The sequence below is a fragment of the Malaya genurostris genome, chromosome 2 (genome assembly GCF_030247185.1).
Source record: "Malaya genurostris strain Urasoe2022 chromosome 2, Malgen_1.1, whole genome shotgun sequence".
In the NCBI taxonomy this organism is placed as follows: domain Eukaryota; kingdom Metazoa; phylum Arthropoda; class Insecta; order Diptera; family Culicidae; genus Malaya; species Malaya genurostris.
The window spans coordinates 200,048,071-200,074,031 of NC_080571.1; the positions used below are offsets into that span (position 1 = coordinate 200,048,071).

At 37.3% G+C, this 25,961-nt stretch overlaps 2 protein-coding genes across 6 annotated transcripts; both read right to left on the bottom strand.

Annotated features, from left to right (window-relative positions):
• Positions 1–1,021: 1,021 nt before the first annotated feature.
• LOC131426999 (WD repeat-containing protein 7) lies at positions 1,022–12,138 on the bottom strand. Of its 5 annotated transcripts, none has more exons than XM_058589855.1 (15): positions 11,715–12,138; positions 10,661–11,637; positions 10,357–10,602; positions 9,764–9,984; positions 9,483–9,702; positions 8,850–8,964; positions 8,627–8,787; positions 8,470–8,564; positions 8,348–8,414; positions 8,051–8,119; positions 4,271–4,363; positions 3,936–4,090; positions 2,480–3,871; positions 2,285–2,411; positions 1,022–2,218 (listed from the first exon to the last, which is right to left on the bottom strand). In XM_058589855.1, exons 1-15 carry the CDS (start codon positions 11,849–11,851, stop codon positions 1,875–1,877), a joined length of 4,419 nt encoding a protein of 1,472 aa, XP_058445838.1. In that variant the 5' UTR covers positions 11,852–12,138; the 3' UTR covers positions 1,022–1,874. The 5 variants fall into 5 exon arrangements, with proteins under 5 accessions (XP_058445838.1, XP_058445837.1, XP_058445840.1 ...); XM_058589854.1 differs by having other exon boundaries at positions 4,265–4,363; XM_058589857.1 differs by lacking the exon at positions 8,051–8,119.
• A 6,301-nt stretch (positions 12,139–18,439) lies between these two features.
• Positions 18,440–19,800, bottom strand: LOC131427000 (cyclin-K). Its single transcript, XM_058589859.1, has 2 exons — positions 18,839–19,800; positions 18,440–18,781 (listed from the first exon to the last, which is right to left on the bottom strand). Exons 1-2 carry the CDS (start codon positions 19,745–19,747, stop codon positions 18,491–18,493), a joined length of 1,200 nt encoding a protein of 399 aa, XP_058445842.1. The 5' UTR covers positions 19,748–19,800; the 3' UTR covers positions 18,440–18,490.
• Positions 19,801–25,961: the final 6,161 nt, after the last annotated feature.

Below are 25,961 nucleotides of genomic sequence, written 5' to 3' on the forward strand. Positions count from 1 at the left end.
CGCTTCCCACCACGAATATTGATAGACGGTGACTATATCGAGGTGGTTGACGAGTTTGGGCTCACTGGTGAGCGCCGACCGATTCGATCGAGAAAAGTATGCCAACGCACGAAATTGACCATCTACAAAACGCTCATTTGACCGGTTGTTCTCTATGGCCACGAGACCTGGACTATGTTGGCAGAGGACCAACGCGCCCTCAGTGTTTTCGAAAGAAAGGTACTGAGGACGATCTATGGCGGAGTGCAGATGGAAGACGGAACGTGGAGACTGCGTATGAATCGTGAATTGCACCAGCTGCTAGGAGAACCACCTATCGAACGAACAGCTAAAATCGGACGTCTACGAAGGGCTGGGCATGTCATAAGGATGTCGGACGACAGCCCAGTGAAAATGGTCCTTGAATCCGACTGGTACAAGAAGAAGAGGAGCGCAGCGAGCAAGGTGGATCGATCAAGTGGATGGTGATCTCAGAAGCATCCGTGCCTTGAGTGGCTGGCGACGAGCAGCCATGGACCGTGTTATGTGGAGACATATGCTTGATACAGCAAAGCACACCCCAGGCATATAGCTGTTAGTAACCTTAATCATCATATTTTCATCATTAGTTTTTGAGATACCGTGGTCAACACAAAGGACAACAAAAAAACAAGTTTTGCGTCAGGTTCCGTACATTCTAAAAATCTTTCACAAATAACGATAACATTTTTCATAAACGCAACAAAACATGTACTATTCTTTTGATTTTTATTACATTGAAATAAAATCAGTAGAGTAATTCAAAGATATAGGTTTGTTATCTCGCGCCGGAGCATATATAATCCCTTTATATAATTTCAGCGGACTCGACAAATATTAAATTGTGGCGTGTTTTAACACGCAAACTAAAAGCTTCGTGTAAGGATTGATCAAATTCAAACTTTTTCGGATGTTTTTGAGTAGTTTGATACCACACACAACAATAATGAATCTAAACTAACTGGAATTCTTGTCATCAAAACAAAGTAATGAGTCTATTACGTATAGTAATAATGTTTATTTTCATTCCAACAGTCAATTGTATATTATAGCGTATGTAATACTCTGAAGGTAAAAACTTGAACTGACATGCCGAAGAAAAAACAGTAGAACTATGCACTAAGCCGGTAACGACGTGTTCTTGAATATAATTCGGCAACATGTGTTGGAACTATTTCTTGCATTCGAAAAAAATCACAACTAATTCAGGTCACCGTACCTGTCGTACCAGTGTCGAAGAAACTGGGTCAATTCATAAATCGTCCACTTCCTACATTTTAATTGGATATTTCCCGCTCTGAACGAGTGCCAAAATTGGGCAACCAGCAGAGCGACCCCGTGAGAAAACATTCGAGATTTAAAAGAAACAAAATAAACCAACCAAACGCGAAAAATTTGCATAATTATATAAACCATTGATGATGCGCACGCTGTATTGATTCTATTTTAAATTTTGTCTCTTCCATTTTCGTTTTGCTGGTAGGGTCAAACACATATCTATATATCATTATCGCAAGTCAGCAAGAATTGGGATAAAACGAACAGAAGCAGAGTTAATATTTATACCGTTGGAAATTTGGATTTTTTTTCTGGTTATCTATGACTATACCAGGACGAATCTAAATAGTTTGATCGTTTTCGTATATGATCCGGTTTGGTGTAGTTTTTTTCAAGAATGTGTTCAGGATTGATCATTTGAATCAACATTCATACAATTTTACTTATCATAGCCTTGATTCATGAAATGACAGATATTGAGTAGAACAACCATATTTAGTAAAACATTGACACTTCTGCATAACACAATAATTAACAACAACTAGTAAGCATTTTTAATAGTTAATTTTTACACTCACTTAAACGTTAAAACGTGTTTCAGAGCCGTCAGCTAACATTAGAGTCACCGTTCGATTGTTGATCCAAATGAGTTTAGCTAAACGCATGGGGTTTAGCCGAGCAACATCAGGAATAGGAGCCGTTGAATATCCTTTGATGCAACGAGTCTGCGATTGTCCTAATCCAAACATGCCAGTGCTAGTTTGCCAAAACGATAGGCGATTTTCAGCACAGGAATAGCTGACTAAAAATTTACCATCCGGACTGAACGCCAGCGCTGTTACCGGTTTTGTGTGGGCTGGTATCATTTGGCATTTGTTTTGCCGCAGTTCATAGATCGCTAGATGACCGTTACTGGCGCCGACTGACGTGAGAATTCAATGTTTATTAAGAAACATAAAAAGGTGTGCGAATAAAAAAAATCAATTACCTGCTATTCGTCGTGACGCACTGCAATGAGATACTTGATTGAATTTACACATCGACGGACTTACTTCAGAAAGACCCTTGTTTTTCAAATCACTAGAATCTACACAATGCAATGTAATATCCATTACCTGAGGAGATAAAGTAAAGTAAATTGATTAGTTTTCGATCGGTTAAAATCGAATGATTGTACAATTACCTCGACCAGCAGATTGGCGATTTCAGTTTGCATTTTATCTATAAGCATTTCAACACATTGTAAAATTTCACGCTTGGCTCTGTGCAATACCGATTGCGTAATCGGTACACTGATAGTCTGAGTATTCTGCTGCATCGAGTTGTATCGAGCCACTTCCCGGGCCATAGTAGTGATAAATGCAGCAGGTCGAGCAGTTGCTATGAGCCTCAATGCATGGCGAGCAGTTCGGCATGCGTCGGCTTGTGGTGTCAGTGGAAGCTTGTAGTTTAAGCTAGGGATGAGCCGATTCGAATCGCAGCACATTTCTAATAAACCAAGAAGTACTTTGCTGACATCTATGTATGGCTCCCAAACGGTGAATCCGCGCCCAATTAGATCGATGGCCGCTCTTCTCAGTGGTGTGTATGCAGGAAGTTTCGGTGTTGGGAGAGCTAACAACAAATGCGTCAGTGCCATCGAAGTAGAGCGAGCAAGATTGTTATTCCCGATACCAAAACCTTCCACGACAGAGCTTTTTCTTCGGTTTTCATTATTTCTTTTGCCATCGGATGAAGAAATATCTTGACCAAATTCGGCCCCAATTACTCCCAGCAAAACAACTGCTGTAGTTTGTTTACGTTTCAACTCGGCAAGGCTGGATGGCTTGCGAACAACTTCTTCTTCCTCTTCAGATTCTTCTTCTTGGGCTTCCATGATTTGAGCACCCGGTGTTGTTACAGGTGAACCAGTATTAGATTGACTAGTGTTTTGTGCTTGTTGAACTATCGGTTCAGTATGTGTGTACATTGGTAAGTATTGTGCCCAGCTCTCAACTAGCTGTTTCCTACCCTTTTTGCCCATACGACCAAGTTCACCTAATAGTAACTGCTGTGCTGCTTCTCGTATTTCTAAGCAGTGATGCTGCCAACGACGGGCCATCATTTCCACTTGGGGTCGTTTAAAAGTGTTCGCATCCAAAGCATCGATTTTTTCGGGTAGTAAAAAGCAATGATGAGTAGAAAGTAAGCTCCAACCTTGTTTGATCTGTGCCTGTTGCTGGGTATAAAGCTCCTCTTGTTCCTCATCATTTGTCCATGATGCACGGGTTGTCTGTCGGTGCAGTTTCCGGTTGCGTTCCTGTTCGGGGATGAATGTTGCCATATTCATCGACATAAGCGTGTTCGACATAGAAATCAATGCCAGCAAATGGTTCGAAGTTAGCGTGGTACTAAGCTCCCAGTGGAGACGTGCTGTAAATATGCTGGTTAAATATTTTTGTCTCATTAGTTCCATCGTGGAAGATGCAGCTTTGACCTCTTGCGGACTTATTTTAACATCAGCGTTATTCTGCCAAGTCGGCAATAGTAAAGACATATAGCCACCTTTCGACAATACGCCGAAGGATACTGGAATCTAAAATAGATGGGTTTTATTGAATGTTGCAAAAACGTCCAGAAAAATCTAAGAGAGAACCAACCATTGGCTTGAGTAATCCGAGCTGTGTCTCACAGACTTTATCTAAATTAGGATCTAGGCCCCAGGAATGCAATAATGATAGAAGTAGTTGGGCGACTTCCATCACATGAGTAGCTTCCATGCGAGGTGCTATCTTTTTAGATATATCGGAGGTTTCTGTAAAACGCATGAGTAGGATTAATTGTTTGCGACAATGACATCAGTTGGATAATGTTCGCCATACTACATAAATCATCCCCATAGCTTCATAATTATAGAACCAAATAATACCATGGAACTAAAAATGTGTGCACTCAAAGCTACAGTATTAGGTGCAGTGCGTAAACTTACCCTTACCCGTATCACCAACATTCTTCACCACACTATCCAGCTTGGCCTGAACCTTAGTCTGTACATTTTCTGCGCCCTCCTTCATTTTAGCCAGAATGCCTATGCGAAATTCCTTTATTATTCTATCTTACATAAATACGTTAACCAGTTCTACCATGCGGTAAATTTATATGGCAAATGAATACGGTGAAATAATATTTTACATGATAAACTATTGCAGGAAGGGAGGAGGAAGTTGAATTTACTTTTCTAACTACTAAGCGAAAGGTGGATTGAATTTTTTTTCTGGCGTACATAAATAGTATATACCAGTTGTGCTAGTTAATAATGCAGAATTTTTTCGAGAGATGTCTCTGCAAACAGGGGTTAGATTATCGTCGAAACTTTTTTTTTGCTGTGACATCACATTCCAGAAAATCATCAGAATCTGTTTTGTCAATTGCAAGTTAGTGTCATATACCTTTAGTCAAGTGAATATTTCGAAACCAAATAAAAATCACTTTTTTTAAGGCTGCTGAATCCTATCGAATTCGTGTTGAAGCTTACCGAGAACATGCTCTATCGGTCGCGGCTTGTGAACGATTTGAAAGTGGGGATTTCAGTGTGAAAAGGTAAAGAATACACAAGTCAACCAAAAAAAAAAATGAAGATGTCGAATCGCAGGAATTGTTGAACGAAACAAGTACCCAAACTCAAAAACAAATGGCGGGGAGGTTAAAGGTTAGTCGTCATGCCATTTCTGGTCATCTGCACGTCATGTGAAATATTTAGAAGATAGGAAAATAGCTTCCTCATGAGGTGAATGATGTTCACTGTCGTGTACCCTGGCGATATTTCCTCGTCGGAAGAAACAAACTTGTTCTTTTATTCCACATGTAACCATTCGATAATAAAGACGCAGCTAATCTAATCGTTTGCAATTTCTTTTCGTCGATTTTGCCGAAGTTCTTCCCTCGAGTTGTTTATTGTTCGTTTGTATGAACTCTGCAAAACCTGTTTCGTTGGAAGTCAGATTTGTCCTACAGGTTATGGGTCAAGAAGCTGATAGAAAAGATTCTAAAATCACGTTTTAACGCGTCGTACTGTTGTGACTACACTATCGAATGTGTATTCATTCTAACCTTTACTAGGAGCGGATTCTTGAATCGACAGTCGTGATAAACTATCGGATTTCTGTTCGATAGGTTGATGGTAAAAGCCATATCGTTGAAAAATACTCTCAGTGCAGGTGAAAGTTGGGTACGGTTGAAAGCCAAACCGATAACGAGAATGCTAGATAACAAGTTTCTTTTCGCACGGCTGTCTAATCAAAATTACCATACATGGAAACTGTCTATGGAAATGTTCTTGAAACGGGAAGGCTTTTAGGATGTTGTAGTAAATGCCAATCCCTTTCAAATAGTTCGAAAAAATAGATGAAAGATAGCTGAAATATCAACTACAGAATACACATAAGTTTGCTCCTTCAGTTTTCTTTTTTAATACTTCACTCCATTTACAATCCTATTAATTCTAACTTGCTCACTACCAACAGTGAAGACAGTGAAGCAGCTAGACTATTTGACACTTGGAACTGAGTAAACGAAACTTCAAATGACTAGGTACGATTATTCAATTGACTATGAATTCTGGTAGCTTCACTTGAAAATGGCGGCAAATGTCAAATAAGTTTGTATCGATATGCTGACGGTCAGTGGTCATAAATTTCATTTTCATCTGATATTATTCGATTGAAAATGAAATTTTACCGCACTGATTGTCAGTACGGAAGATGACACAAAGAGGTTTAGAAGTGAATTTCGCTGGTTCCCTCTGTGATACTGTGGCGAAAAGGTGAAACATTCCAATTTCTCGGAAACAGCTGGACCGATTTTCACAAATTTAGATTCAACCGGAAAGTATTGTTTTTCCATGAGTGAGTGTAGAATTTTATCCAGATCCAGCTTCTGGTTTCGAAAATATCGGTTGAAGTGTGTCACATAGTGCGATATTGTTATACTAGTTCCCGTTTCCGGAAGTACTAAAAGTAGTCATAAACTCAAAACGGAACTCTCTTCATGTTCTTAGTTATGGGTGAGTTTATTTTCACAAACTTAGACTCAAACGAAAGGTTGATTAAAAAAAAATTCAGGATAACACCAGATCTCGACAATTCATCTAAGACTTCTCATCTCTAAGACAAAACAACAAAACCGCATAACTTTGAAAATTCACAAAAAAAAACGCGTAGCTTCGTATATCCACGTAAAAAAACCGCAAACTTCGAAAATCCGCGTAACTTCGAAAACCCGCGTAAAAACCTTCATAACTTTTGAAATCCGCGTAAAAAAAACCGCATGAAATAAAACCGCATAAAAAACCGCGTAAAAAAGAGAGGGTGGGGCTAAAAGGGAGGGTAGTATATGAATTGCCAAGTTATTTGCTCTTTTATATAATAAATACTTGATTGTAGATGGATTTTAATGTTGAAAAATCTTTCATGGGGAGGGTTAAAACGCCCAAACTTCCCTTTCCCTGCGCACGGGCTGGCTGAAATACTTTCCGAAATGATAATAAAACTGCCGAAATGATAATAAATCAACTCCTGTCAGTGTCATACGCAAAGTACCCGAATATTAGTCACTTTAGTGTTAATTTGTGTGCGTAAAAACAAGTTACATCGCTTTTTCTCGGATTCGATCAAATTAAACTAGCATATAGTTGAACATGAATCAAGTCAGGGGCATTTCGCTGGCGGAGGGATTGCCATATGACTATAATTGAACTGCGTAACGTACAATCACAGCTGAACATGCTCGGTTCTTCTGTTTAATTAGGATTTCTTCGTGTCTTCTACATTTTCATTGTGGAATCTGACTTCCCGGATTGCGGAATGAAGAGTGTTTCATTTTCCAACAATTATACAGAGCGACGATGCCAAATACGGAACAATATTTCAAAACTGAACTCGAATATATTTCGAACGATAGGCCTTGTCGGTTAATGGCTAAACTAATCGACGACGAAAACATACCAGTTTCCTGAATTTAATCCAGATTCGACTTCTGGTTCCAAAATTACAGGGTGATGAATGTCAAAAATATCAAACCATCATATAAAGCGGTACGTACAAGCACTGGTTCGCAAGAAGAAATCACAACACCCCCTCTACGAACGTTGCACACAGCCTGCGTTTTCGTACACGCGGTAAAGAAAACGAAAACCTACACCGAAGCTCGGGGTTGAAAACATTAGTTGCTTGGCACCGAGCACACATTAGCACAAGTTTTCAACAGTGTTGAAGAAACCAGAATCACGGAGCAGGCACGAAAATAATTTTTAAACTTCGAATTTCCGGACTCCTTAAAAAGTCCGGACCCGAGGGGATTCCCCCCCTTTCCCCTCTTCCCTTTCGATGGCCTTGTCTGTAACCGGTGTGCGATTTAGATTGAACACGGAGCTTTGGTTGAGACAAGTCTTTATCTTTTCACGAGAATTTCAATGGATTGAAGATTATTTGAAAAGACTTGCATCGGAATATGCTCTGGATTCTACAGGGTACCTATTCAAATAAACATTTCAGTACTAATTATAACCGGGATGCTATATGGAATCGAAAGAGTTTATGATATGTTCGAGAATCAAGCATGGATTAGGTGTTTTCTAATAAATCTACGACTACACATGGATCTGTGGCATAACAAATGATTACTGTATGTGAGTTACTAATCTGATTTGGTATGTCAAGGGTCCACTTGGTATATGCTATTATATAATATACAAATTCGAGACTTAGCAAAAACAAACCGTGTTTATCTTTTTCTTTGAGAATTTTTTCCATGTCCCCAGCTTTGTTCTTAACACGACCAAAAAAGTCTGGTCAGTACAGTTAGTTTTTTATTCGGTTTTGATGTTGTTGCAGAATACATATTTTTGCAATGTTAGAACAGGTTTTAGTGACAGCGTGAAAGAAGAAAAATGTATCAAAGAAATCTTGATTAGTAATTAAAAATTGGCTGTAGTATGTAGCACTATATAATATTTAATCCAAGCTTTTGTTATTTGCTGCTTTGGTTCGAGAGAATGAAATATTTAATAGCGTACCTGAAATCTTTTTGCCTGCATCCGATGAATTAGATTCCACTCCGGCAGGAATGAGTAAACCTTCTGCCTGTAAAGATATCACATTTTAAACTGAATGCTAAATTTAAATCTCTTTACTTTACCTCCAACGTACTAGGACTCATGGCTGCATATTCCTCCGCGTGCAACTCAAATATAAGTCCTTCGATATCGAAAAAAAGAATATGGCTCTCAGCATCTGAGTAAATTAATGATAATGTTAACTATACGATATTTTATATTTAGATAAAAGTGCAGAACCTTTGGGATTTGTGCGTAACCCTTGGATTATTAAGGGGCTACTTCTATTTTTCATCAAAAAATCGCCGTGTTGATTGTTATGAGCATGAAGCTGCTGCAGTTGATGAATTCCACGCTGCGTAGCGTGTCGAATAGCATTGAAGTTCCTGTGACGTAACCCTCTGTAAAAAGGTGCAAGCTTTAGACGATATCATATTTTCAAAAATTTATTTGTATCATTCACCTGAAAAAGTGTACAGCAGGATTTGCTAGTCCCATATCTGACGTAGATCCGCTGCTACTACCGGTGTCCCCTAAGTTTTCATCGCATGCATTAAGCACTTCTTCCGCTAGAATACCTATAAAAGAGCGGTTATCATTAAGCTGAAACAATCGCGTCAGTGGCGTCTCGTCCTCATGTGCACCTCGTGCACTGCACAACCGGTCGAATTGAAAGAATGAACTGCGTCCCCAACCCCATCCAAATTCAATTAATTTATTGGCATCTTTATTTATTCGATGAAAGCAGGTTGGATCGCACCGATATTGCGTGTATTTACACGCATCTCATATACATCAGACATAAAATTTCAAGTATCTGTTGTCGCTGTGTTAGTGTCTTTTCCGTGCACATGAGTTACTGCACAGGTTCAAGAAGAGAAAGAATTACTCAGTTCAGCTCTAAGAATTGTTTGTTTAATAAACAATCCCATCCGAAAGTATATCGTTATCTCATTGAAAAACACAAGCGAATCTTCATTCCTCAATGTTTAGTTTTTACTTACAACGAACTTTTACATCTGCCATCATACCACATTAGCAGTGCACAACTAGTCAATTTTGTCACGAGACGCCACTGAATCGCGTTGAACTTTACCATGTAGAACTCGATCCAAATGACCAGTTTCCATTTGCCAAACATACACGGTACCATCCGAACAACCAACGATGAGAAAATCATCAAGTGGACGCCATTTAATGGAAACAACTGGAAACAGATGTCGACTGGCAAGGGTAACACACTTTCGCTCCTGTAGACTAAACAAGGTAACTGAATGATCGGATGCAACTGAGCATATACATTTTAATATTCTCGGCTGTGAATAAAGACCAATATTATTTCTATATTTTGCTATCCTTCATTAAACGATTACTTACGCTGCATGTTGAAGGTGGCACCAAAAGCTGCGTGATTTCTCCAGCATGAACGCAGAACCGATGGATCAGTTGACCACTGTACAAATCCCATAAGCATACGGCAAAATCAACTCCACCCGAAACAAGGTGTGACTTGTCGTAGCGCGGATTGGCTAAAGATGGGCACAGCAAACAGTTCACCCGACCGCTATGACCATTCAATATCTGATGACGAGGCCAATCTAACGAGAAAAAAAAATAGAGCTGTGTGTGTGTGGGATGTGTAACACATCTCAATGTATTTGCCTGAAATTTGACTGATATTCAAGTAATATATTTCTGTTTTGCTTCTTTTTCCTTTAGTCGTCGACTCGTCGGTGCATTGCAGTTTATATTGCACTGTTATGCCACCATGCAGTTCAACATATACCGCTAAGCATGCGTGAAAACTCTAACAGCCTTGACGAATCGAAGACGAAAGTTAAATAAAAATAAATTTGGTTGTGTTCCCTAAACTCAAAAATAGGTTAACCCCCTAATGAATAAATTTCCAATAAAATGATATGAAAATATTCATGGCGAATATTCAGGATGTTTCAAAATGAGTAGCTCACCATTATATTCCTGGTGCTGGCCGTATAGTAAATGCAGCATGACGGTTTGAGTGGCTGGCACAATAATTATACTACCGTCTTCACGACCAACAACAAGTCGACTTTGTTGTGGAAGATAGATGCTAGCCGTCAACTTGATCATCGGCTCGGTACTGTTTCTGTACAATTGGTCTAATATGCCAACGGGCGAGGGATTCATTTTGTTCCAAGCTTCCTCCAAACTGGTGCAGATTGTTGATTGAAGCGCTATAAGTGCAATTTCACATTAACACAAAGCAAAAAACGGGTTGAAAACTACACCTACTTGCTGGTAATTGTTTCTCATTTTGTATCACTTTAATTTGCTCCATAGTTATATCTGGAACAGCCCATATATGGATGTAACCTTCAGAATCGCCCCGAAGAAGATATTTTTGCATTTTACCACCTCGATTCGAAGTGACCAATTTTATTGTTGGTGGACAAGACAATGGCTTTTCCCCAGTTTGGGAAAGTACGCAATACAAATATGGAGAATCTTTGCCAACTGATGGTCCGTGGAAGTCTTTATTGTCTGGTATACTATTGGCAGGTAGACGGTACATGTAACCTTTTCCTTCATCTGACCACAGTATAACACGATCGTTAGACAGAAAATCACCTCCCATCCATCGCTCTCCGGATGGTGAAATCACACTGCACAATACGGTAAAATCTCCGGCATCGTAGATTTGCCAATATTTAGCACATACGATAAGTACAGTTCGTTGATTCAATGAGCAACAGTTCATGGTAATTGCATTCAAGCAACGAATCTGCTTAGATTCATTTTCATAAATTGGCTCAGAATATTTATTTTCATTTCCTATCAACGTCCATACTTTAACTGTTCCTGTCGTTGTGATGGCGAGAACAACATCATCTTTACGTTTGGACGGTCTTAAAACATGCAACGCAGATATCCAATCCGGGTTTACCTTCGAACTCAAGGAAAACAGCACTTCTAGACTGAATGGATCCATTACCATTATTTCCGCATAATAGCCATTGCAAAATAATCGAATATCGTCGCAATTTGCCATATGATACGCCTGAATGTTAGTATGAACTTGAGGCATTTTGATACTTTCTGTGCATTTCCCATCCACCAAATCCCAAGTACACATTTCTCCATTTTCCGATGAGCTCACCAAAAAGTTATTATCTTGTACTATAGATGCTCGAGTGAGACAAAGTACAGGTGCCGTATGTCCTACGAGTAAACAACGAGGCGTCATTTGCAGAGTGTCCGGGTCTACTTGCCTGCAAGTCAATGATATATAAAATATTGATTTTAATCAATGAAAATCTAGGAAATAATTCAAACCACTATAACCCACCATAAACAAATCTGACCATCGTAACAACCAGTAGCAAGGATCTTCTGGTCCCGTGACAAAAATACACTAGAAACGCAGTGGGTAGGAGTGTTTGGCCCCCACAGAATTACAGGTACAACCAAATTCGTGTTTAACATGATGAATATTTAATGTGTGCTTTCCAAGATAGAAATTGTTAACTTTTTTAATAAATCATTATTTCACAAAGCTGACATCAAAAGACAAAGCTGACATCAAATCGATCGATGAATAGATGGTCGACAGATTATCCGAATTCACAAAAATTTCGACGGAATTATGTACAATGAATTATTTTGTACAATATGATTAATGTAACAAGTCGAAAAACAAGAAATTTTCAGAAACTTATAGATCACAATATTTTCCACTCAATAGACTGATAAGAATTTTCACTCTGACAGCTGACGAATAATGACTGTCAATGATAATTTGTCATGATGAAAAAATCATCTTAAAAAAGTCAGGGTACTCATTCTACACGCAGAAGAAAAAGTAAAAATAAATAATTATCGACAAAAATACAAACGATCGATTGTGTTTTTTCGCAACTTTGTGCTTTTGATTATCGAACAAAAATTAAGGGATCTGCATCAAGTTTTCATGCAGAAATTTGCTTAAATGCTTGTTTATTCTCTTCTTTTTAAACTCAGATAAAAAGATTTATTAAATTAGTGTAAACTCGAAAGTGTGCTTAGTTTTACGAGAAGAATGAACTGTTATGTTCCACCAAGGGGCAAATCACTCTAAACTTTGTCTGAACTCAAACAAGTTTTACCGGGAGTAGAAAAGTTTAGCAGGGATCTCGCTGGATTAGAATGGGATTAGAGAAGTTTAGCCGAGATCTGGAAGAGCATTATTTTGACATAAGAAGCTGTAAACGTGGGAGCAGAGATGCCAGATATTTTCATAGATTCATCAGTATTGCTTTGTATAAAAAATCTGTATTTATCTGTATTCACTAATGAAAGGGAATTTCGGAAATAAAATGATGTTTAAAGATGTTATTCCATTAGATTATTGTTATAGAATGGCAGATGCAAGGAGCATTCCTTTATATCGTAAGTCCTTGCCGCACTGACAAGAACATTCAACGACGAAATTTAATTTTTTTTTGTTATCAACCACAATTGAATTGTAAATCCATATACTTTTCTCCTTTGAAAATGATGACTTGGAATTCAAACATGGAATTCAAACGCCCAATACGCAACGTCAAGTCAGGTCATACAACTTTTCAGTCTGACAATAAAGTTTCATGACGCCATGACTTCCTTGAACATCAGTTCAAATTGGTTTCAAATTATGATATAAATGTTCATCATTAAACAGCTGCACGAAAAAATTTTCATTTTAATATGGGCAACCAAACACGCTCAGACGGAAAAGTTTCATTATTTCTTTCTTACTTTTTGTGGTATCTGTATAAATCTGTATTTAATTTGAGAAATCTGTATAAAATCTGTACTCTGTATTAAATCTGTATGCGCATGTAAAAATCTGTATAATACAGATAAATCTGTATAAATGGCATCTCTGCGTGGGAGCTCGAATGACAGATACACTTCAAACAAGATTAGGCAAAACTAGGTTGGATTAGTTTTAAATTACCCAAACTTATCTAGACTAATTGGGATTAAATGAGATTAGAGAGAATTATTTTGGAATGACATGAGTTTATTAGTATTAGATTGTCTAGAGTTTAGAGTGATTTGCCCCTTGATTTAACTAATTACTCTATTTTTGGCACATGGGCAAATAAAGCATTACTCAGTAAATGAGTAGATTTTACCCAAAAATCGTTTCCAGTGGAAGAACTCAAATTTGAGTAACAAAGTAGTTACTCTAAATTAGAGTTGTTCCACTTTTTCTATAGATGAGTGGGATCTTACTCATTTTCGAGTAACTATTTTTAAGCGTGTAGATCTAAAATAAATCAACCCATACGTAATATAGGGTGATTTTTTAAGAGCTTGAGAACTTTTTTAAACAATAAAACGCATAAAATTTGCAAAATCTCATCGGTTCTTTATTTTAAACGTTAGATTGGTACATGACATTTACTTTTTGAAGATAATTTCATTTAAATGTTGACCGCGGCTGCGTCTTAGGTGGTCCATTCGGAAAGTCCAATTTTGGGAAACTTTTTCGAGCATTTCGGCCGGAATAGCCCGAATTTCTTCGGAAATGTTGTCTTCCAAAGCTGGAATAGTTACTGGCTTATTTCTGTAGACTTTAGACTTGACGTAGCCCCACAAAAAATAGTCTAAAGGCGTCAAATCGCATGATCTTGGTGGCCAACTTACCGGTCCATTTCTTGAGATGAATTGTTCTCCGAAGTTTTCCCTCAAAATGGCCATAGAATCGCGAGCTGTGTGGCATGTAGCGCCATCTTGTTGAAACCACATGTCAACCAAGTTCAGTTCTTCCATTTTTGGCAACAAAAAGTTTGTTAGCATCGAACGATAGCGATCGCCATTCACTGTAACGTTGCGTCCAACAGCATCTTTGAAAAAATACGGTCCAATGATTCCACCAGCGTACAAACCACACCAAACAGTGCATTTTTCGGGATGCATGGGCAGTTCTTGAACGGCTTCTGGTTGCTCTTCACTCCAAATGCGGCAATTTTGCTTATTTACGTAGCCATTCAACCAGAAATGAGCCTCATCGCTGAACAAAATTTGTCGATAAAAAAGCGGATTTTCCGAATGGACCACCTAAGACGCAGCCGCGGTCAACATTTAAATGAAATTATCTTCAAAAAGTAAATGTCATGTACCAATCTAACGTTTAAAATAAAGAACCGATGAGATTTTGCAAATTTTATGCGTTTTATTGTTTAAAAAAGTTCTCAAGCTCTTAAAAAATCACCCTGTAGAATAGCGGTGCGAACAACCTAAAAGTAACTAAATCAGCTGGTTTTCAAAGAAGGGCGAATCTAAAAATAACAGCAAATGGAGAAATACTTCGATGAATGTGTAAATGTGGAAAAGAAAAAAAATAGTTTTTATAATAAATATTTCGTTTTCTCTCTTGTTCAAAAATCCCGGTATTTCAATGGCTTTTTCTATTTGCATCAAATGCAGATAGCTTTTGTGTTAACATTAGCACACTATCATTCCATAACTTTAATTGAAAAGATTGATTTTCCAGCTCTTAAATTGATAGTTTTTACTCTCTGCAAAGAGAACCAACGATCTTCATAAAAAAGCCTACGTTATTTTTGTGTGTGTAGATTAATTGAACCAATTTTTTTTCTAGACATAAAAGCATAGCAAGATTGAATCAACATTGACATTTTCAATAACATCAACTCAACTTTGGTTGACATGTAATAAATAGTTAGTTTATTTTAACAATAAAAGCAGCCAGAGCAACTTTTTATTTCATTTGACTTGACACAAATTTTGATTCAAATCAAACAGCAAAGTCTTGGCATTACATCCCTTTTGTGGAATTTTGCCTTTCTGTTTCAACAGACTTCGAAGTGTACAAAATCATTGCATGGCTAGTACTATGGATCCTACTGACACTAAGAACCCTTCCAGGTCGGGGCTCGAACATACGTCAACTGGCTTGTAAGACCAGCGTCCTATGCATTGAACCGCCAACCCGGGATAAAATCAAACAAAAAACTGTTTATTTCAAAGGCAGAAATTTGTTAAAAGCAATCACATTCTAGCTATAAATCATCATAAATCAAATTTAAAAATCTTACAGTTTTGTTATTTTAAACATGCTCCATTTCTCTGCGTGTACGCTATATTGTAGGCATTGTATTAGACTTTGTTTTATTGTCGCTGCAGTTGTGGTCTGGAAAACGCAACCAGCGATAATCGTTTTTATCACGTACATTGGCCAATCCATAGCGTCGTTACTAGTGCATCACTACACGTATAAAGCGACCCTTAAGCTGCCCTTACACGTGACAATATTATTGTCAATCCAAAGTATTGTCAATATTGTGCATGCAGATAAAAATTGGAAGCGACGCCTCTCTCGCCTGATTATGTTGCTCCAGCGAAGTTCACTATGCAACGATGGTATGTAGACTGTCATGTGATATATTAATCATTCATAATTGTACGAAAATTCACTCCCTTGTAACGTTCAGTGTCAAACCCATTGATTCCCGAACATACATTATCAACTTTAAGAGCATTCAGAAAGTAATATTCCATCGTTATGTGCTTCGATAGTGGAGGCAAGACAATGTATTCATTTATGTTGAAGCACGTAGTTCATAAACAAGACAACAAAATATGTGTAAAGTAACATGGTTCTATCAGTTGATGTATAGGAAATGGCAGTTCAACTGACGTCGCTCGGCAACGTCGCTGCGCTGGACTGTCCAGTGAATTGCAGATTAGTGCTGCAGCGACAATACCATCAATCCAATAGCAGCCCTTACACGTGACAATATTATTGTCAATACCGTCAATCCAATTGACTTGGTAACTTGAGTCCGCATTTTTCGAGAAAATCAAGCGTTTGGAGCTTCAAATATTGCAAATGAACATTGAAATATTGAGAGATGAGTTCATTGCAAATATTTGACAGTTTCCTCTTTGGAGAGAAAGTATTTTTGGATTGATGAGCAGTTTTGATTTTTTGACAATATTTTCGTCAATCCGATGAAGTTTCCACTACACGATCAATAGTATTGTCAATACTCCCTGTATTGACAATAATATTGTCTCGTGTAAGGGCCGCTAATTGGTTTGATAACTAGAGTCCGAGTTTTTCGAGAAATTCAAGTGTTTGGTGCTTTAAATATTGCAAATGAATATTAAAATATTGAGAGAAGAGGCCATTGCACATATTTAACAGTTTCTCTCTGGAGAGAAAGTATTGTCGGATTGATGGGCAGTTTTGATTTTTTGACAATATTTTCGTCAATCCAATGAAGTTTCCATTACACGATCAAAAGTATTGTCAATACTCCTTGTATTGACAATAATATTGTCTCGTGTAAGGGCTGCTAAATATGTGCAATGAACTCATCTCTCAATATTTCAATGTTCATTTGCAATATTTGAAGCAAATACAAATTATTTGTATTTGTATTTGTTTGAAGCTCCAAACACTTGATTTTCTCGAAAAATGCGGACTCAAATTACCAAGTCAATTGGATTGACGGTATTGACAATACTTTGGATTGACAATAATATTGTCACGTGTAAGGGCTGCTTAAAGCGCGGTACTTGCGACATCATATATCTCACGTCGCACGTGATAATAATGATTGTCGCTGGAAGTATTTTCCAGTTTTCAACTGCAACGAGAATATATCATCGGTACTGCAGTAGCACGTTTATATGGACTTGTATAACAATTTGACTGTATTTTATAATTAATGTGTAATTAATCTGCTGTTCGGTTGATGGAACATATTTGCATTACCTATTAAAATTTATCATTGGAATAAAATTTGAAATGATTCAAATTTGCAAAAAAATGTGTCGAATCAATTGTGGCGAAATTAAGTGTACCCACATTATCGAAATGACGGAATGAGTGATTTTCGCTCACTTTATGAATGTGTTTGTGTAAAAGTTAGGCGACTTACGCCATTTCATTAGTCATTACATTCCAGCAGACCCTGTCAGCTTGGAGCGAAAACAATCTTCAGTTCAGCAACGCCATCGCACGGCGTCTCATTCAACATATCTTGTCAATTGTATGGGTGCGAGTGCTGCTATTTTGGCGCGTACGAATTTGACATTTCTCTCCCTTACTTCTATGTACGAGATTCGTTGCGGACTCGCCTGAGGGCGCCATGTTCGCAAAAAAGGATGTTGCCAAAGATTTGTTCGGGAAATGTGAGAGCTGGATATCTTGTTAATATGATGTCTTTGATTCCAGCTAGATGAATGGATGATGCTGACTATAAGCATAAATCAAATAAACATAGATTTCCGACTGTACGGTGACACTAACAGCACCTCTAGTGAGAAACGGGTGTACTTTTTTCCACTAGCTACTGTGGTTTTGTTAAATGCGCAGGCAACTTTATGCATGCATTTTAGGAGCATTTACGCACCCATTCTCCACCAGACGGTGCTTTTGCTGTCACGGGTTGCTCAACTACATTAGTATTACACTGGGAAATCTATGTTTATTTGATTTATGCTATAAGGTAGGATTTTGTTAATTTCCAGCGAATTTTAACAGTTTATTCTGAAATTTTATATTTAAATTTTAATTTAATTTAATATAATTAATTTACATTTAAAAGTAAACATATCACTCAATTTACCGGTTGGAGGCGAAATTCATTCGGAATCGGTCATTGCTCTGGATTCTGCATTTATTCGAATTTTATACTGAATTCCATATAGAATGCTGAATGAAAAATGTTCACCCATTCGGAATTCGTTCCGAACTGAAAATTTTTCCTATCGGTTGAATAGACAAGCAAACATTGTTTTCGTTCAGGGATGAAGTGAATCGTTTGCAATATTGAGGCGAGGTGTCGAGTGATGGACCAACATTTAACAAATTTGAAATGTACACAAATGTTTTTGAATTTTTAATTTTGTTTCAGACTGCGAATCTGTTTTCTGAGCTTTTACGTATACTAATGATGATTGTTTCAGAAACAGAAATCAATAGGTTGTATTTCTTCCTCAAATTACATTTACTTCTTTAATAACGATATTTCGGTATATTAAATTTTCAAACATGTTATGTACATATGCGCATATCGATTTTTTATTTGCAAAACTATACTTACAATAGAAATTCCTATCTTATCACTGTGGCGGATAATAATGGTTGCGATTGCCCGTTGATCCTGGCGGATAAAAATTATTTGATTGTGAATGGGAATAAGATTGCCAAGGTTGATTGGAAGATTGAATGGGACCCGTTGGAGGTGCACTAGAACTAAAGATAGGAGCTCCTCCGTGCGATTGAGCTGAAGGACCTTGATGAATTGGATATATGGGATATGTTCCATAGCTGCTGTGTGGAGCATTGTCCGTGGTGATGTGTTTTGGTATAGGGTTTGCCTCTATTTCCACCGCTGGAGCTGAAACAGATGCCTAGAAAGAAATTAAATAAGACTGAATTTGCATTAACAATATTATTGATCAATTTACCTTCACAGGAGTACTGTTGACATTGGGCGAAGTCTTGATTGAAATTGGCGATATGTTAGCTCTTTTGGTTGGTGGCGATGCCTTACTAGGTGGAAGTTGCGGTGGGCTATCTGGAGGAGTTTCATTATTGGGTTGTTGATACAAATCCAGAACTTGGTGGCAAATATCTTCCAGAATCTCCATTGTTACATCCTGAACAAACATATCCCACCACTTTAAATGCTCGGGTTGTTTCCCCACCCAATCAACAACCGTAAATTTGCTTAGTTTGCTTGCTAGATATATTAATGCGACAGCTATTATTTCTGGCTCCCATTGGAGAGAAACTGTGGTACTAAGCGAATCATTGACAAAGTTCCAGGCCATCTGCACCATTTTCTGTAGTTTTGTGCTATCTCCTTTAAGACATTTGGCGTACTTGACTAAAAATGAGTATGGATGCTCCACCTGCAGGTCAAATTTAATCGTCTGTAATAATATGCGTTCTAATGTCATAACTTCCTCTTTCGGATCTTCCCCGAATGACAAAAACTTCTGGTCCGTGAGCATTGATCTTGCTGTTTTAATAATGTCCTTACATTTTTTTGGTGTTTCTTCCACTTTACCAGCAAGAAATAAACAGCAACATGCGGTAACGTAACGTGGGAAAGTTTTGAATGAATGGAACATGTAGAATCGGTGAAAGTAAACAACACCGGTCGCTACCGTGTTATGGCCAAGTCCCATCGAAGTGCCGGTTTGCATGATGAATCGTGCTCCCTCCTTCCGATAGCGGCGCTCGGTTTCAAAATCGATTCCATCCTGAATGGATGGTGTATTACGAAGATCTTTTTTCTCATAATACCAGTTTGGCATACTAAAATTCACGAAAGCTTGCAAAACACCAGAAGAATTCTCCAAAACACTCATATTTTGCTGTTTTTGACATTTTCTTCAGCCGGACTAAGGGCTAACTCGACGAACAAAGATTTAAAATCTACACGCTTATCACTCCCTATCTAATTTTGGAAAGGATTCCTGGAGCAAACAAACTCCACAGTGTCTTCTACACTGAAAGAAAAATCATACACTGATAAAAATCGACACGTACGCAAGTGTTTTACACTTGTTTTCTCCGCACATTTAAATTGTCAGTGTAAATCACTTCAAATCAACGTTGCCAGGTATACCGATTTCACGGTATTTATACAGATATTTGACCTCTATACCGCAATACAGATATGTACTCCCAAAATACCGATAATTCACGGATCGTACAGATAAATACCGATTTTCGTTTTTAGCTTGGATAGACATGAGAAAAGGTTGATCGCCAAAATGAGCTTTGGTAACATTTTTCTGGTACTTATATAGACGAGATTCTGATACCGATATGTTACAGATAGATATTTGCGCCGAATACAGATTTTTGGAAAAATGACCTGTCAACGCTGCTTCAAATCTCATTTAAATAAAACTATACTGTACATTATAGTTATAGCACTTGAATTTCATTAACAAAACTGCGAATTTATTTCAAATACATCACACTTTATATTCAGTTCGGAAGACTTTTACAATTTAATAGTTGGACCAAACATTATAAACTACTGAAAATGCTTCGGTTTCAACAGGTTTCACACTTAGTTTTCAAGTGAATTACATTTTTCTCTGGAATGCAGTTTATCATTAAAATGTCACTACAGTTAGATTTTAGGTAACTTATAATTTAATAAATATGATTTATTCATCTCGATCTGTATTTTGTACATTTACTGTAAGAATATTATTTTCCTTTTCGTCGTATGATCCTTTATCATACATGAACTGAATCATGTTTAGCGGTCCATCATCTTGAAAGGTCAACAAAAGATCGTATGAGTCATACAAAAAAACCGTTCTTGGTAAAATTTACAAAAAGCTGCATTAGCAATAACTGATATTCAACAATTTCAGGTTTCGTTTCATCCACAAAAAGTGGAGAGGTGAATGTGAAAAATGTTTAATAATCAATGCAAAAGAAAGTTACCAAAAAAGAAACGAGTACTTACTAGAATTTATAAGTATAAACTTTTGAAATAACAGATGTTTTGTTCTATGAACTTGTAAATAAGTTGGCTCAAATTTTTCCTTAATTGTTTAAAAATATTTGGTTCGTTTCTAGGAACCCAGAATACGTTGCTGGGTCAACCATAAGTTGCTCCAGTTTTTAGGAATAGTCTGCTTAAGATGATATTTTTCGGCAGGCATCCGCATTAACGAGTTCAATCTTTAAATAGCCAGCGATTGTGAGGTACAACCAAATACAAATAATAATACCCCTAAGTCTCATACAAACGAACCGCAAATGTTTGGTTCACAGCCTGAACAAGTAAGCCTAGCAAATTACTCCCTTTCATTGCGATAGTTTGAAAATGTGGAAGGAGATCGTTTCTGGCAACGCTTTATGCTAGTTGCTACGGTGCAAAACAAACTTGTTTGTTTATGTTTATCGTTGCTGTATTAAACTGCAACAGTCTAAATATCACCGGCACTAGCACAAAAGATGAAAAATGAACACAAACACCCACGAATCTACAAATATCAATACAGCTAGTAGTATATTCATGGTGGCTTAACCATTCTAGATTATTGTTTAACTTACATTTCGCTTGTGATCTTGATTATCAGATAAAAACTGTTTGTTTATTTATTTTTCACTATAATAAACAGTAACTATGGTGAACTTGTTCTAACCCTTCAGTGTTGCTAGTTTTATAGAAAACTCGTTAAAGCACATTGTCACTCTTAGAGTGACTATAATCAGAGTGGCGACAGCTGTTCGTTTGGAATGACAGCTCCCAGTTCCAAACGAGCAAACGACCTGTCAATTCAATGTAAAGCTAATGGAATGTTTTGAATTGTTGCCAAACTTACGGATGAGATGTCGTCACTCTGGTTATAGGCACTCTAGTCACTCTGACAGTGTATCATGACAGTGTACCGCACGATGCAAAATGTGTCCTTGCAAATTTGTCGAAGTATTCCGTATTATAATTTGTATTTGGTACAACTACTGGACTAGAACTGCTGAATAAACTGAGCGGATAGTTCTATAGCTGATATACAACAGCCGAGTTGATAAAGAAGTCCCTCTCCTGTACTGCATTAATTTATATGTCAACAGTTTCACTTTTTCTGTACCATTTAATTCCACTATTTCACTGTCACGTTATTACACTTTCACAAAGTCACTATACTTTAATGAAGCATAACAAACGTTACAATACAGATACGCGTATTTCGGAATGTTACTTACATCCTTCTTCAGTGTATCGGTTTTATAAGTTTGTTTTTTTTTTTTTTTTAAACTTATAAAACCGATACACTGAAGAAGGATGTAAGTAACATTCCGAAATACGCGTATCTGTATTGTAACGTTTGTTATGCTTCATTAAAGTATAGTGACTTTGTGAAAGTGTAATAACGTGACAGTGAAATAGTGGAATTAAATGGTACAGAAAAAGTGAAACTGTTGAATACATTCCACTAACAGCTCCAGGTAAAAAATAGAATTTATATGTCCCAAATATATATTACTATCAATTATAAAACAATTTACATTTAACGATGATTCTTGTTAGAAAAATAAGTAAAGTACAGGGTAACGTAACTTTTTTTAAAAGATGCAATAAAACAAACGGTTCATCCGATTTCAAAATTTATTTTTTTATATTAAAGTACAATCCTTCCGGTTAATTGTGGAATATAATTTCATTCAAATGGCTGCCTCGGCTGGCCTTGCGTACGCCATACGGTCGGTCCAGGTTTTTAGTACATTTTCGATTGTATGCAGCTTTATTTCAGCTATGGTTGCACGAATGTTGTCCTTCAAGGCTTGAATTGTCTCTGGCTTGTCCACATAACACTTATTATTGACAGCCTCCCAAAGATAATAGTCTAACGGCGTCAAATCACAGCTCCGAGGCGGCAAAACGACATCCGAATTTCGACTGATAATTCGATCTTCGAAGACTGTGCGCAGAAGATCGATCGATCGTAGCGTTGGCTGTGTGGCACGGAGCGCCGTCTTGTTGGAACCAAATGGTGTCCAAGTCTTCCTCTTCAAGTAACGGGAAGAACGAATCGCTAATCATGGCGCGGTAGCGCTCGCCATTGACCGTGGCGGCGGCTCCTGCCTCATTTTCGAAGAGAAATGGTCCAATGATGCCGCCAGACCAAAATCCGCACCAAACCGTCACTCTCTGAGGATGCATCGGTGCGGGTTTTCCGTCCCCTAAATGCGACAATTTTGCTTATTAACATACCCGAAATATGCCTCATCCGAGAAGATGATTTTTTGGCACACATTCCGCAACATACCATGATTTTCAAAGTAAAACTGCATTATTTTCACGCGTTCCTCAAGCATATACACAACCATTTTCGTTCACCACGAAGGATAAAACTAAGTTTCTGTCAAATCAGAAGTGACATTAAGGTTACCAATGTCGAAATAACCGCTAGTTTAAAAGAATGTTAGATGTCGGACCCTGTATAATAATGTAAGTTCTGTGACGAGAACTGGATGCTCAAAATCTTGTTTCTCGCAATCCAAAATCGGTACAGCCAAAATGATTCAAACCATCATTGTATGGTTTTTTTTCTTTTTATTGAGTACACGTAGGTCGGCATCAGTCAAAAAGAAACTTTAAGAAAAATGTACGATTTAACAATTAAGTAATACGAACTAGCTCTCTCGGAGACAGATCACTCGTATGTTTTTCGTTTTCTCTAGACATCCAGACGGATATTCCGATGATTATAATTATCCAACTTCTCCGGTAGCGATCCATCCATAGTGCTCTACACGATTTTATTTTACTCAACCTATTCGTTCTACTCATCTATTTTTCTATTTAAGCTGCTTTCTGCGCAATTTCGCTGCAAAACTCGACGAGTTTCTTACAGCCGCAGCGTCGCACAGAAGTCTGGATAAGATCTCGACTGAAACTGTGGGCATGATCTGTATTATTTTCGTCCTCACTTTCTTACTCTACTAACAATGTCATCGATTCTGCGCTAGTCTGTGTGCGACTCAGATATTGTTGGCTTCGTCCAGTTGTTTTGCTAGAATAGGTTTCGTCTCCTTCATTGAGTTCATCTCTTGTCGATTTTTTTCCATCCGTTTAGTGTATATCTAAAGGATCTCATTGTACGTAACGGCTGTTCCTTGTGAATGATTTGTGTACTTCTGCTCATATATGAGCAGCTTGAAATATTTTCTACGTATATACTTCAATTCGTGATCGATTCGGGAAAGTATCCCAAAGCCTCGCTCAGGTTTTCAGGGACATCAAACAAAACACAAATCAAACCTGAATACACATTCAAAATATTTGTATAATAAACAGTGTCCACGGTAACAACAATCTTCAATTTCAAGAGTTGCCAGTTATCTGGTTATTTTTCCAAAGTCCATTGTCACAGTGACAGTGTACCTTTTACAGTGTACCGTATATTGCAAAATGTGTTGGAGTACGCCGTATTATTATATGTGTTTGGTAATACTTTTGAACAACAAAGCAACACTGAATCAGTACAGTGTATATTTACACAAAAGTGACTGCTAAAAATCGACACCTTTTTAAAATGCGTTTCTCTAAATGCTCTAAATCGTCCCGGGTTGGCGGCTCAATGCACAGAGCACTGGTCTTACAAACCAGTTGTCGTATGTTCGAGCCCCGACCTGGAAGGATTCGTAGTGTCAGTAGAATCGTAGCACCAGCCATGCAATGGTTCTGTACACTCTGAACCGACTGCGAAGTCTGTTGAAACAGAAGGTCAAATTCCACTACAGGAATGTAATACCAAGGCTTTGCTTTTCTCTAAATGCATTTCAAGTTCTAGACTCACTAGCATATCAAGGACGCTTCATTTATGTTTCAAAAGTCTAGCCCATATAAGTAAAGTGTATCGTTATATGGCTCAATCAAATATCATCACATATTATTAATAAGTGCAGACTTGTTGATATAGGATGCTTTGAACATGAGACTAAAGTGTGTAACTTTATGACAGAGATCAATGTCACAACATATCAGTTTCAAGTGTCATTGTATTGATGTATATGTTTTCTTAATAATCCTTATATTTCCTGATAATTGCGGCAATTCTACCACATATTTTAGGAACATTATACTGTAATTATATTCATTACATCATCGGTGACTTTTCAAAGTATCGTATTAGCAAGTGACAGTTTCTCTTGGTTTATTTTCACCTCAACCTCATCCATGAAAATAAATTAAAAATTATGAACTAACCGTTGGTATTTGAGAATAATGAAAAAAACTGCAAACCAAACTGTTTGCAGATACGTCGTTTAAAAATTTACCATGCAATATTGATTAATTTTATATGTATGACTCAAAATGTTCGTGTTTTCAGGTAATGGAATTGAAGTACCAAACAAAATCGCTCAATTCTTCTAAGGTCTTGTGTCAGTTAACGAAATTAAAATTGAACAGGATTATTGAAAGTTTTAGAGGATAACTTGAATATGAGTCTATATTTAAAAAATTATATAAAAATTCATATCTAAATAAACACATTTCAGTTATAAATTTATATCCACCTCATTTGAAATAGCATTCCACATGATAATTATGGGTATAAGTCTGTTAAGATGTATTTGCTTAAGTTCATATATATTTATCTGATAATTCCAATGTAAACGTCGAGTGAATCGAATACTAAGGTCATACATTTGAAATTCATCTGCTGTTTCCTTGATGGAACTCAAGAGTATTATCAATAGAAATCAATATTATTTGATTTGAATCAGATTTGAACATTATAGGGTAACAGAGGTATTTTGGCCACTTCATATATTTTGGCCCACCTAACAAACTTTATCGATTTTATCGGATTTTATCCATGTTAAGTAACCTATGTTGCATCAATTTGATGCGTATCATATTAAATTACCTATTGTGGAAGGGTTTTTCAAAGATATCACAACATTTGGTGGATGTTTGTACAAAGTGGGCCAAAATAAAATCAATCCTAAAGTGGGCCAAAATACCTCTGTTACCCTATTACATATATATTAACAAAATTAAATGCTCTTTTCAATGTGTGTATTGCATTGAGTTTAAATTAA

Excerpts from the sequence above, each read along its gene's own strand:
- LOC131426999 (XM_058589854.1), bottom strand. The coding sequence starts at position 11,851 with ATGTTAAACACGAATTTGGTTGTACCTGTAATTCTGTGGGGGCCAAAC. Across the intron at positions 11,638-11,714 it reads GATGGTCAGATTTGTTTATG|GCAAGTAGACCCGGACACTC; the intron begins GTGGGTTATAGT and ends ATTGACTTGCAG. Across the intron at positions 8,565-8,626 it reads GTTACGCACAAATCCCAAAG|ATGCTGAGAGCCATATTCTT; the intron begins GTTCTGCACTTT and ends TAATTTACTCAG.
- LOC131427000 (XM_058589859.1), bottom strand. The coding sequence starts at position 19,747 with ATGAGTGTTTTGGAGAATTCTTCTGGTGTTTTGCAAGCTTTCGTGAAT. Across the intron at positions 18,782-18,838 it reads TCAACAGTACTCCTGTGAAG|GCATCTGTTTCAGCTCCAGC; the intron begins GTAAATTGATCA and ends ATTTCTTTCTAG.